Source organism: Talpa occidentalis, unplaced genomic scaffold, assembly GCF_014898055.3.
Source record: "Talpa occidentalis isolate TD23 unplaced genomic scaffold, MPIMG_talOcc4v2.1 talOcc4.3, whole genome shotgun sequence".
NCBI lineage: Eukaryota > Metazoa > Chordata > Mammalia > Eulipotyphla > Talpidae > Talpa > Talpa occidentalis.
This window is the reverse complement of record NW_023603184.1, coordinates 5,074,278-5,087,327: the sequence shown is the minus strand read 5'-3', so window position 1 is coordinate 5,087,327 and position 13,050 is coordinate 5,074,278. Positions and strand designations below refer to the sequence as shown.

At 49.9% G+C, this 13,050-nt stretch overlaps 1 protein-coding gene across 6 annotated transcripts in view; it reads left to right on the top strand.

Annotated features, from left to right (window-relative positions):
- The window catches only part of ATG13 (autophagy related 13), a 41,713-nt gene extending 29,512 nt beyond the window's left edge, over nucleotides 1-12,201 (top strand). For 2 of the 6 annotated variants that reach the window (XM_037522360.2, XM_037522359.2), the window contains exons 10-17: nucleotides 481-574; nucleotides 3,983-4,093; nucleotides 4,510-4,646; nucleotides 6,568-6,682; nucleotides 7,223-7,300; nucleotides 7,482-7,598; nucleotides 8,104-8,232; nucleotides 9,921-12,200. In XM_037522360.2, coding sequence (XP_037378257.1) covers nucleotides 481-574; nucleotides 3,983-4,093; nucleotides 4,510-4,646; nucleotides 6,568-6,682; nucleotides 7,223-7,300; nucleotides 7,482-7,598; nucleotides 8,104-8,232; nucleotides 9,921-9,998 — 859 coding nt within the window. In that variant the 3' untranslated portion in view covers nucleotides 9,999-12,200. Of the gene's footprint in view, nucleotides 1-480; nucleotides 575-3,144; nucleotides 3,244-3,982; nucleotides 4,094-4,509; nucleotides 4,647-6,567; nucleotides 6,683-7,222; nucleotides 7,301-7,481; nucleotides 7,599-8,103; nucleotides 8,233-9,920 lie in introns of all 6 variants that reach the window. The other 4 variants (XM_037522365.2, XM_037522361.2, XM_037522358.2 and 1 more) reach the window with 4 other exon arrangements.
- The last annotated feature ends 849 nt before the right edge of the window (nucleotides 12,202-13,050 follow it).

Genomic DNA, 13,050 nt, shown 5'->3' with positions numbered 1-13,050 from the left:
GTTTTGTTTATACATGCACTGGGTACAGTCAGAAGCGCGGGAGGGTGAGAGAATTCACCAGAGCCAGAGCGGGGAGCAGAGCAGGCAGAAGGACCGAAGTACACTGCTGAGGGGAGCAGCGGGCGGCAGGAGAGGTCTGCGCGCCATGTGGGACCCTCCTCCGGTGGCCGGGGAGCAGCCGGGGATCGAACCGGCGCCGCAGAGGCCGCGGGCAGCCTCGCAACCCAGCGCTCAACCGCTGCGCCACCGGGGAGGCCCAAGATGTTTTGTTTTTTAAAAAGCCTGTTGTCATACCCCAAGATGCTGCTCTCCTGGAAATGTTTAAAATCGTCAAGGACTTAACATATCCTCTTGCCATTATGAAGTCTACCTGAAACAATTCTTGTCATACTGCTTTTTTAATCTAACCTGCCTTTGTTATCCCTTCAGAAACTGATTGCCATCACCAGAAAATTCATGGGTTTTTTTCTTTCACGTTAGAACTGCTGGTGAGGACACTGGAGTAACTTACCCTTCTGTGGAAGACTCTCAAGAAGTGTGTACCACCTCTTTTTCCACCTCTCCGCCATCACAGGTAGGAGGAAACAGGTTGGGAGGGGGTGGCTATAATTATTTGGTACATATATGGAGCCTATAAAATGGTATCAGAATTTAGATACAGTCTCTTGGTGGGAGTGGTAGTTTCCACAACCACTCCATTTCCAGGAGGTTCTTGTAAGTGCTGAGAGGGAGTCTTCTCCATCAGGTAAATTGCAGTATATCTAGTTTGTAACTAGTCTTCATCCACAAGATTACACGTTACCTTTACATTCCTAGGGACATCTTAAAATTTCCTGGAAAATCAGTCACAGAATTTCAGATGCATTCTGCTATCAGGGAGGCCCGCTGACCTATACTTGTTAACTTGCTAGCTCCCTCTTTTTTGAAGAGGTAAATACCATTCCTGCTAATGGAAGGAGCACAGAAGGAACCAATAATTATTTAGCATAATATGCCAGCAAGCATACAGTAAGGCAGTTTTTCTTAGTTGTTGACACAGATTTCTGCTATCTTTATTCTCTATTTGAATATTTTTAACCATTAACTTTTCCACTTGAGTCAATCTTTAGTGTCAAATCCAGTTTCAATAGTGAAGAGGTTCCAGAAAAATGTTCTCCACTTCCAGGGAGGAAGTAATGTGGTCTTGTATAACATACATGATACTCAGATGGCTTCAGCTGACAGTCATTTTTGACAGTTGACTGAATTTCAGGGCACATCTCTTACCCGAGTCATTCATCTTCTACCTCATTGCCTGCAGATCCTGCTCACCATGTCCAGCCTGGCCCTCTTTGACTTTCACATTGGATAGTTTCTTCTAGACCTAGCTCAGTTCTGTTCCCATTAAATTACCTCAGATGGTTCCTTTTCACCATCATATTTAGGGCACCCAACAAACTAGCTTTTCATAAGTTTTTATTATGTGTTTTTCAATGAAGAAAAAATTTGAATTCATTCCATCCTGGGTGGTTCTGAGATACTGTATTAAAAAAGATTGTTAAACAGTTTGATTTGGTATTGTGAAAACGGTTATTCCCTTCTCCCCACAAGTACATTAGGCCTGAGTGTCACCATTGTTGTGGGAGGGGTAGCATCCAGTACACTTACTGACATAAAGAAACACTGCTCCAAAGAGGGGGAGAGGAGCTCACTTCCTTACTAGTGCACATTAATGGGAGTAGATTTTTTTGACAATAAAAATATGACTATTTTGAATTTAATGTTCATTAAGCAGTTTTATTTTGTTTTACAAGTGACAATTCATAAGCAACATAAAAAGTTGTGACTTGGGAGAAACAAGAGGTGGTAAGGCTGGGCTTTAATTAATCAGTTGCTCTTCTCTGAGACAGTGGAAATTTGACCCAACACCAAAAGTAAAGGCAAGTTAAGCATTTTCTACACCTGATGTTTGCATAAGTCTTTTAACCTATGTAAAGGGAGTCTTTTTCATGCTATCACTTGCCATTTGAGATTTAAAAGTAGCTCACACCAAGATCTTATGAATATTGAGTACCCTTGAGTCCTGTCAGTACTCCCTGAGCACCTCTGAGCAAGCCTGGTACAGTTTGGTGCAGAAATACTCATTTTAAACCTTGAGGATAGAACAGAGGGGGAAAATCACTAGCCATCAGGTCTGCTTGTTCCAGTAAATGTTGAAATAGTCCTTTGGTTTAACCTAGGCACTTGCATAATTGTTCAACAACTTCTATTTGAGCTTTTGCTAGAGTCCAGTAAATACATGTTAAAGTGATGTTGTTTTGCCAAGAAAATAAGGGTCATTGTATCTTTTGGACACAGAGTTTGAATCAAGACATAGATGTGACCTTTAACCTGCTACTGTGACTTAAGGTTGTATCTCTAATTCTAAGCATGAATTCACTACTTAGTCTTAAAGATAAACAGCAAGACCCAGAATCACCATCATGCCCATAATTAACTTGGAGATCATAAAAGTTTTGAAAGTACACTTTCAAACAGTTTTTATCCCTTCAATTGTCTTGCACCATCTGGGATAGAGTATGGACACACACACATTCTCTGTGCCTGTGGCTGCACAGTGCACATACCCATTCATCTTCCCTGGGATGATATAGGAAGACATACCTGAGCATTTTGCAGTCCCAACCAACAAATGTCAACTGTTTAAACCTGTCCCTGCAGACTCTGGGTCCCCAGAAAAAGGTCTTCAGTCTGACATGAGCTTAGCAGCCTGGTCCTCATTCATCCTCAGCACACTGAGCATCTGCTCTCAGGCCTGACTGTTGGAGGCTATTCTCAAGCATCCTTCCACGCTTTGTTGACTCAAGACAGACTAATGCTTGTTTCGGGTTTCTGTTTTGCAAGTCATGCCAGTTTGACTCAGCTGTGTTTTCTACCTGCTCATCAGGGGGACAGGCAGGTAGCGGAGCGTCCTGGGCTAAACATCTCTTCTTCAGACCCTTCCCGGTTGTCCTTTCAGGAAGGCCGCGCGGCTTTCTCTCCTGACTTACCTTTGTGCGTTTCAGCCTCTGTTGCGACTGCCCCGTCCAGAGTTTTTTCACTTCTTTCTCAAGTCCCTTTTTTTCTTCTTTTCTTTCTCCTGTCTCTGTGTGTGTCTGTGCACAGTGTGTGTTTACTGTCACAAAGGCACATTTTCAGACCCCTACTCCTGTGGTGACGGACACCCTGAGGGTCCCCATGGCAGGACTGGCCTTTTCCCATCAAGTGAGTCCACAATGGGAAGACGGGGATGTAGTCAGATGGCGTTTTTAATTTAAACACTGTAAAGAAAGTAACGGGTTTCGCTATCTCAATGTCCCCAAGTGTTCCGTGGGTTATTCTGAGGCTTGGTCATTGAATTTTAACAGGACACGCCATAGCACAGCAGCCCCAGAGAGGAATTTTCATTTGTTCCTCCTCCTCCCATTGATGTGAAACATACATGGAGTTATTTATATCTCTTTCCAAATAAACAATCCAAGAGTGGTATTTCTTTTTTAAAATAAATAGGAACCCTCCCATACCCAGGAGTGGTGGAGGGTGTGATCAGAGAAACCCATTTCAAAGGGACGTGAAGGACAGAGGAGAAAATAGAATGACCTGGGAAACACCGATGACTTGGACTCAAAGTTCTGTCTGGGCTTGTGTGCTATAGACCTGCTGGGCCAGAAACTGAAACAGTTAGCTGAGTCCCTGGGAAAAGGGGGGGGAATTCATTTTGAGGCGACTGAGAGACTCCAGAGCTGGGAATCTGTCCCACCACAAATAAGTCTCTATTTTCTTATGTAAAATGTCGCGGCCTGGTCTGTCTTTAATTAACTCTTCCATCAGGCCCCCAGCCCCATGAGGATGTGGGCTGGGCTTATCCCTTACCTCCACTGACCTTGATCGTTAGTCATGCTCTAGGATTGCCTAGTTTTTCCTCCTCCTTTCCTTTGCCCCTCTTTGTTTTTCTCTTGCTTAGCTCTCAAGCTCTCGCCTTTCCTATCAGCCTGCTGCCCTGGGCGTTGGATCAGCTGACCTGGCTTATCCAGTAGTGTTTGCTGCTGGCCTAAATGCCACCCACCCTCACCAGGTATCTTTAAAGAAGGGGAGAATCCAGGGGGTTTTCTGTGCTGCCTCCCCTGCCTGAGGCAGCTGAGGGGCCTCTTGTGACCTCAGTAGTTTTCTAAGTATTCTCAAGCTAAAAACCCTTGCATAACTTTGGAGGTCTGATGCGACTCTGTGCAGAAGGGACCTCTTCCCCTTCAGAGTGGAAAGAAGAGCTTCCCGGGGATCTTCTCCCTCTTTCCTTTCCCTCTATAGTCATTGCCATGCATGTTTCTCAGGAACTGAGTCCCAGAGAAGGTAAAGCTCCTGGGTTTCCTGCCCACTTGGTGGCAGCATTGGTGATGGAAAAATGTGTAAGCGGATACCATCATGCTAGGCCGTGAGCTTCCCTCCTGCCTGATGCTGCCATGATTCACTGTATTTTTCCATTTTCCCCCAAAGCTAATGGTTCCTGGGAAGGAAGGTGGGGTACCCCTTGCTCCCAACCAGCCTGCCCACGGTGCCCAGGCTGACCAAGAGAGACTGGCAACCTACACCCCTTCCGATGGGGCCCATTGTGCTGCCACACCTTCCAGCAGGTGAGCTCGCCTCTCGGTTCTGTTGCTGCTCTGGCCAGCCAGGGCCTGGCCTCCCTGACATATGTGCTTATTTGGTATCAACAAAAGGAGCTTTCAGCATTGGCTCGGGTTTGGCATTTACACCCAAAATGTGGAATCCTTGACATTCCTGATAAGAATCTTAGGTCACAGCTGGTATGTAAGGACGCTGGCCTGGGGCTGCACAGCTAACAGCAAACATGGGGGCTTGGCTCTCATCACTGTTGTCTTGTGAAGGCGTTTTCAGATGTTTTTCTCTTGTCCCAAGATTTATTCCTTTCAAGTCGATTGGTCCTCAGTGTTTCCTGAGGACAGGGATAGGGTGTTTACCATAGCCCTGCAGTCTGGGGCCTCAGTGTATCTCTGGCGGTAGTTAGGATTGATTTTTTCATCCATGTAACAGCCTCATGGAGAACCTTGAGAAACAACTATTGTCCCTCAGTAAAAAATGTTTTACATTAAATCTTTGTCTTTTCTGATTATAGAAATGATACAGTCTTTAAATTCAAATTATAGCAACATGGATTACATAGACAGTTCTTTTATCCTCACCCTGTACAAATCGCCACTGTTACCACCTTGTAAAAGATGAGAGGATCTTAGAAGGATTAAGTAACTTGCCCCAGAGCTGGGCACACACTAGCTCCCCGAATGGAAAGCCCACACTCTCTTTCCATTACACCCAGAGTCCTCCCGTGGGAAGCTGAGGCTGTCTTGACCTCACCTGACCTGCCCTCCCCAGAGATAATGACGTTGATTGCCCCACCACATCCTAAATGAACTTTTGGATAATAGAAATTCCTGGTAGTCTTTTCTCATTCCCACGGTGGAGTGGTGGGAGGGGACTCATTTGGGAAAATCTTTCTGTGATGTCCATCAGGAATAATAATTACTTTCATTCCTGGCTTCCCAGATTTCCATCCTGTCATCTCTCACCCTGTTGGATTATCAAAGGAAGATCTGTTAGTCATTTTACACTCTCATTTTCTGAGCCTTGACCCCGAGGGCATGTTAGAGTAGCTAACAACAGAGGAGCTGATGTAGGGCGTTCTGAAGTATACGGCCTTACCTCAGTGCAGGTCTTAGGAGTCCAGAGGTTGGTCACTTGGATGGCACAGTCCACCTTCTCACCTTGAACCCCTGGTTTCGGCCAGAAGACCCTTCCTGTAGCCTGCTGTTTGCAAGGGGTGACTGCTAGTCTGGCAGCCACGGTATATGGGCCCATTTGTGCTCCTCGGAGCCCCCTTCCAGGACTCTAAGTCAGTCTTGAGGGCTGGAAGGGAGGGACGAAGGGAGAGCAGCCTGACTGAACACGTGGTTCAGAGACCTTGGGGAGAGAGGGATGAAGGGCCAAGGAGACGTAACATGGTGCAGAGCACAGGCAGCCTTGGCCCAGGTAGCGAGTCAGGGCAGGGGAAGTTCTGACTGTGCAAGAATCAATGCGCGACTATTGACTTGGGATAATGGTGATGTCCTACGTCAGATAAGGCTTAAATTTTACATTATACTGTAGTAACAGAACAAAAAAAGAAAGGAAGCTGAACTCTTAAGTCTGTCTAGGTAGTAGATGAATAATGAAAGTTTGAGTTGTTTACTAGAGCTTGCCTGTACGTATGAGTGCTAAATGCATGGTAAATGGCGCTTAGTGTAATTTCAGATAAATTTTACGTAAGCTTCACACAATTGTAACACTAAATTTCACTCACATGTGAATAATACGTGGTTCCACGAAATGTAGTCCTCTGCTATGCATTCAAAAGGGGAGGGTGACGATGCTGCCACCCCACATATGGCCCTTCCCATGTGGGTGGGCTGGTGGGTGGCAACCCCTGCTGTAGGCCGCAGCCCCTCAGGACTCCTTTTTGGTTTGAGAATGAGTGCCAACATCCCCTTTCTTCTCCAGCGAGGACACGGAAACTGTATCAAACAGCAGCGAGGGACGCGCCTCCCCCCATGATGTCTTGGAGACCATCTTTGTCCGAAAAGTAGGGGCTTTTGTCAACAAACCCATCAACCAGGTGATTTTTTTCTGTCGCTGTGGAAATATCTGAGCCCTTGTAGTGACGTCCTACACTCAGGGTTACTAACCTGTGCCACCACTGGAACTGCATGCAAAGTGTGTGTATGCGGGCACACGAGTGAGTGAGAGAGTTTTTCTGTGCATAGGGTTAATAACCCATGATGCCTCTCCAGAAAAAGTTATGAACTATTCTATGATCTTGTGAGCCTCCACAGGAGAGCAACTAGACGTCACTTAGTACAAACACATTGACCTGAAGCTCCATTCCCTCAGCCTGGCTTGTTACAGAAAGTCCTTCCTCAGCCCCGCCAGTGAAGCACAGTTGTTATTGAATCACTGTGCATCAGGCTTCCAGGCTGAATTCCCAGGCTGGGGAAACTAGCTCCTATTTGTGCTGTGAGCTTTAATGGGGCCTCCAACAAGACAGGAGTTGGGGGGCAGCATGATCTTCTGGGTGTTTCAGGCTTCTGGCAGCTTCTCAGGAGTCACTTGAGCTCGGACGGGGGTGGGACAAATGCTTCCTCCTGTGCCTCTTCAGGTGACCCTGACCAGTTTGGATGTACCGTTTGCCATGTTCGCTCCCAAGAATTTGGAGCTGGAGGATGCAGATCCCATGGTGAGCCCACCACTGACTAAAGTCTCCGTGCAGTAAGTGGTCGTCCTTCCTGGCAGGGCCAGCCGCGTCCCTTGGCTCCTGGATTTGCAGCCAGCAATGGTCCCTTACAGAACCTTTGATGATAAGTCACTTGCACCCAGTGCACAGTATCAGCCCCTCCCTCTGCCTTCTTCTGAAACAGGTGAATCCACCCGACTCCCCAGAGACTGACTCTCCTCTCCAGGGGAGCCTGCACTCCAATGGCTCCAGCAGGGGCAGCAATGGCAGTTCTCATGATGATTTCGTCATGATTGACTTGGTAAGTTCCATCACCTCCGGGACCTGTACCACCCCAAGGGGAAAAAAAACCTGAAGGGATCCACTGTGTGCCACAGGACTTCCTTCACGGGGATCCAGTGGGCTGGCGCCAACAGGGCATAGGGTGGCGCTGTGGTTCTGTGTGGAGAAGCTGCCCAGGTTGTCTGCCAGCAGAGCAGCGAGGCATTTAGTCTTGTCTTTGGGTGAAATCCAGCTCCACCTGGGCTTTCCTAGCGGTAGTCATGTCGGTCCTAGTCATGCCTAAATGGATGGCCCTTTGCGAAGAAAAGGCCTTTGAAGGAAGGGGACATGTACCTAGTGGGGAGAGGAACGATTCGAAGTTAGTTGCTCAGAAGGGGCAGGTGTAATGAAGGGGCAGGTTCTCTCCTGAAGGTCAGCCTGGGGGGCCTTTTCTTGGATAATCCCTGGAAGGAAAAGGGCTTAATCATAGCTTCTGTTTGCCTCTTTCCAAGGCAAGCTAAACTGAATCTGTCTTGTTTTTGAAGAAACCGGCTTTTTCTAAAGACGACATTCTTCCAATGGACTTGGGGACCTTCTATCGTGAATTTCAGAACCCTCCTCAACTGAGCAGTCTCTCGATAGATATCGGCGCACAGTCCATGGCTGAGGACTTGGTATGGACACTCCCCCACCTTGCTCGTCTTTGACTTCCCTCCCCGCTTGATGGTTATTCCTACTCCACAGGCCTAGAAAATTCTTCCTGTTTCTTTACTCACTCCCACACCCTCCATTTCCCTGTAACAGAAAAGAGACTCCCTGAGACCACTGTCATCTTTCGATTATGCTCCAGATTTGCATGGTGCCTGGTAGTCATTGCTGTGAGTCTGCGTGTGCTAACTTCCTTGTCCTCTCTGCAGATTGTTTACATACCCCCGTGGCTCTGTGCCTCATGCCCTCTGCTTACTGATGCCACTGAGCCCGTCGGTTTCTGCAGCTCTTGCCAGGCAGAGGCCAGTGGTGCAGAGCAGAAGACATGGAAGGTCCCCAGCCATGCCGGTCTTTCCTTTCCCAGCAGAGCTCATCCCCTCAGCTGCGGTTCTCATGGTTAGCTACATAACTTAATCCTGCCTCCATCTCCCACTCCTGCCTTCGGCGGGCAGAGGAGTGCCCTGCTTGGCCAAACATTCTGGGTGCCCAGTGCCACAAGATGTCAGGATCCCTCTGCACTGGCGGAGGATGTCCCCTCTTACTTTGAGATACGAGGAATAGCTCCAGGAATCGGGGATCTGGGAACAGCTGCCCTTGGTTTGCTTTAACCAGAGATGCACGCTCAGCAATAAAAACTGCAGTAATGTCATTGTGACCTTTACCAAGGCGTTCTCGGTACCTTATTATCTGAGTTTACAGAGGAGAAATCCGACACTGAACAAATACCGTGCCCATGGGCACACGGAGCTGGCAACACAAAGCTCTGATCTGAGAGAGTCTGGACTGAGAGCCTGTGTCTGAGAGAGTCTGGACTCGTAACTGCTGACTCCCTTGCCTCGCACTTGGCATGCGCTGGGACAGGTGACCATCAGCGCCTCCACAGCCAGTGCAGGTGACGCCGGGGCCGCTGCGCCTCCAGGGCTGTCCAGGGTGTCTGGGCCACTTGATAGTTGCTGAGGCAGGAGGGCTTCCCACCTCTCCCCATTGCCTGGTGCCTGTCTGGAAAGCTTCCAGGATGGGTGCACTCTTCAGGTGCAGTTGGTATTGGTTATTCATCAGCGGATGGAGAGCTTTCTTCCTCCTTTTAGACTGGCTAGACGCAAATTTATATTAATAGTTGGTTCTTGAGAACAGTTAAATTTACTCCTCATGGTTCTGGTTTCTTCTGTTTTTCACTGTTCTCTTTTATCTCCTCTAACCCATTTGGGGGTGGGGGAGGGGTAATGGCTGCAAATGCCTTGGTCATGGGCCCCAGGGGATTCTGAGGCCCAGCTCGGGGTGTGAAGACCTTTTGTAAACTTAATTAATAGAGCACTACACTTACTGTTTTATTCTGGTGTCACTGAGATCTGTGCCAAAGACATTGAACCTTTAACTCCGCTTTGTCATCCTGGTGGTGGTGGGGTCCTTTTCTTTCTCACCGAAGTGGGTGACCCCCTTGGGTGCATGAGGAGTTCTGTCAATAGCCTCTTTCCCCTTGGGCTCCCCTAGAAGCTGAAGGTGTGGCGGCTGCTCAGCGCCCTGCATTCTGCTCTCCCAGCCCCGTACTGCTGAGCCCAGCTCTGTGCTCCTTTGCCAGCTCAGGGTGGCCGAGCGGGCAGTCTCTTCCAGGCCCCTCCCTGAATAAGCAGCTCCTCTCTCCCTCCCCATGCAGGACTCACTACCAGAGAAACTGGCTGTGCACGAGAAGAATGTCCGAGAATTTGATGCCTTTGTAGAAACCCTGCAGTAAAGTTGGTGTCCTCCAGTACCAGCAGCATCCCCTTTTTGTGATCCCGGGAGACAGCCTCCCTCTCATCAGCTGCTTCCATCCCTCATCCTGCTCCCAGCTGGGTGGAAGGGAGACTGGTTTCCCCCATGGGGACCTAGAAGTCCCGCTCTTGCACCTCCTGGAGACTCCATGACCGCAGCCAAGCCCAGTAGCACCTGAGAGAACTCACCCTCTGGCCTTGGAGACGGGAAGCCCCTTTGTAACAAAAGGGCCCTCAGCCAGGCCATCTGCTTCCAGCGCCATCATCAGCTGCTCCACATGGGCTGTCATCGCTCGTCCTGCTGCCAGCCTCCTGGCCGGGTCTGCCTTACCACCGGCCCCTCTCTTGCCTGCCATACCATCAACCACGCGACATTCCAGCTGGTGGCCAGAGGCACGGAGGCAGAAAGAGGAAGGAGACCATGCTGGAAGGAGGAAGGAAGGCTCTCTGTGTCGTCTCCAACTTTAGCTCTGGTATCTTCTTTCCTCTCTCTGCGCCTGTGTCTGCATCTTTGGCAGTGTGACAGGCCTCCTGCCCTAGGTGACGAGAACTCCACAGTCGGCCGTTCCCACCTGTGATGGTTGTCAGCCCGTCCCTTGACAGAGGGCCGTGCGGCCCTGGTGGCTGCCTGTGCTCAGCTCCTCAGCCACGCGCAGCAGAATCCTGTGTTGTTGGGAGTCACAGCATATCTTCTTTTTCCTCTCTCCTCCTATTGCTGCTCCTTGGTTCTAGAACAAGTAAATATTTATTACTTTCAGAGAAATCAGATATTTTATAGAGAAAATATGTTTGAGGCTAGCTGTTTTTCATTTGGGGAAGGTGGAGGGCCTCTTCCTGGGGCGGCGCCTCCTCCAGTGGAGGTTCGTCAGGTTCCGGGTTGCTGCTCTGAGGAGCTTCCTTCCCATATGTATAAGGCGTTGTCCAAGAATGGGCTGGCTGAGGGCAACAGAACCACCCAGGCCACTGCGTTTGAACTGACAACAGGCTTTACCTTGGACACCTATATATTCTTGGTGAGAACCTTGAATCTTCAGCTTCTGCCAAGTGATCGACTCTGTTCTGGCAGCCCGGGAAGTCCTGGGTGCTAAATGTGACGCCTCCCCAGAGTAGTGCACAGTGTCCCCCCCAACTCACCTGGAGAGGCCAGACTGGCTCCGCCTCTGGGGCACCTGTTCTGTTTCTCCAGGCTGGGTTATGGGCTGTTTCCTTCTTCAGCCTGCACCCGCCACCACCGTCCCTCACTCCCAGCTCTGTCCCCTGCCCTGAGGTTTACTGGTCGGATTGGTTCCTTATTGAGAAACCAGAGCTGGGCCTACGCTGACTTAGTCTCCAGGTCTTGTACTTGAATAAGTCAAGTGCCTAGCCTCCCCACCGATCGTCAGCCCCTCTCCAGGGGACTACCTACATGGTAGTCCTGCCAAGGCACATGAGGCCCGCCTGCCCATCTCTCCTGGCCCATGGGGCACTCCTTGGCAGCAGCTGGTCTTGAGTAGAGCAGGCGGCCCCAGCTGCTTGTTAATAAACTGCATGTGACACTGTTCCCACCTACAAGGCTGACCCAGGGGCGGGATCGGGCGCAGATGCTGGCTCAGCCGCCTGTGCATGCCTTCTGCTGTCACAAAGAAATGTTCCCAGCAGTGGTGTCCAAATGGCCTCCTCCTTCTAGTTTTGGGCCGGAGCATACCCATGGCCTGCAAAACCAATCCAAACTTAGCCCCAAGGCCCCGGGTAGGTTGCTGATCGACTGCCCCCCAATCTCTCAGCCACTGCCCTCCTTCCAAGGCCTTGCATGGAAAGGCTTGTTAGCCATTGTCCAAAACAGTTCTCCTTGACCCCTACCTGTTGGCCCCTGCAGGCCGCAGCCTTTCTCAGGACCCCGCCAGTGAAAGGACAAGGGAGGCTGAGCCCTGACTTTGAGCTGAGCCTGGGAGGAGCAGAGCAACTGTCAAGGCCAGCCCTGCCCCTCAACCCTTACAATAAAAGGTGTGAGGCCTAGACTGACTCCTGCAGCACCCCCGGACAGGGCTGGGGCCAGCCTTCTGTCTCCAGATGGCAGAGTCCCCTGTCCTCCAGCCTACCTTGTTTGGAAATATTGAGCTATACTTTACAATGTATTAAGAGATTTCCAATAAATTTTTTCTGTACTTTACAGCTTTCTGTCCTGCAAGTTGTCTAATACCCTGGCCCACTCCCACTTCTGTATAGGTCCGGAGCAGCAGGCTCCCTGGAAGGGGAGATGTGGCATCAGGCCCTTTGGAATTTGGGAGCTTGGCTGCTCACCAGCTGTGCACCTCTCCTTGGTCTGGTCCAGAAGCCTGTGAGAGCTGTAATGTTGCCATTTCTGGGGCTTGTATGTGAACATGCAGTGAGCTAGTGTGTATGAAGTTGTTGTGCATGTGTCTTCCCACAGAAAAGTCTCCATAAAAAAGTAGGCCTTCGTCATCCACTCTATCCCTCTGTCTGCCATGTTCTAGCAGAAACTGGGCTGGGAGTGTGGGGCTTCCTGAGCTGCATGGCATCTGCTAATTGAGTGAGCAGCAGGAAGGAGCCCATGCAAGTTTGTTTAGCTGCCCTGATCTGTCACACAGCCAGGGCTTGGGGCAGTCTCTGAAAAGTAGAAGAGCCCCCAGAGGCTATTCCAGCCTGGCCCCAGGGACTTCTGTGCAGATATCTCAGTCCTGGCAACTCAAGTCCCTGCCTCCTGGTTTGTGCTGAAAGTGGCGGGAAGGGAGCCAATGTCCCAGAGGCAGGGTCAGTTCTAGAGGCAGGAGACTAACTGCCTGACAGACCCAGGCAACTGCTGGCTGGTTGACCTCCCCACTTTTGGACTGAAACCAGGTGCCAGGACAGAAAGGGGCCAGTTAGAAAATTCTAGAACTCAGCCCACACCAGGGCCCTGGGAGCGCTTGCTTATTAGTAAACTGCTTGACATTGCCCGTGATACCTGACCATGCAGCCAGTCAGGAGAGCCGCTGCCCCTGGGTCAGAAGTGGTGAAGATTGTTCCTGATGTCCCCACCTTCAGTTGGCATCC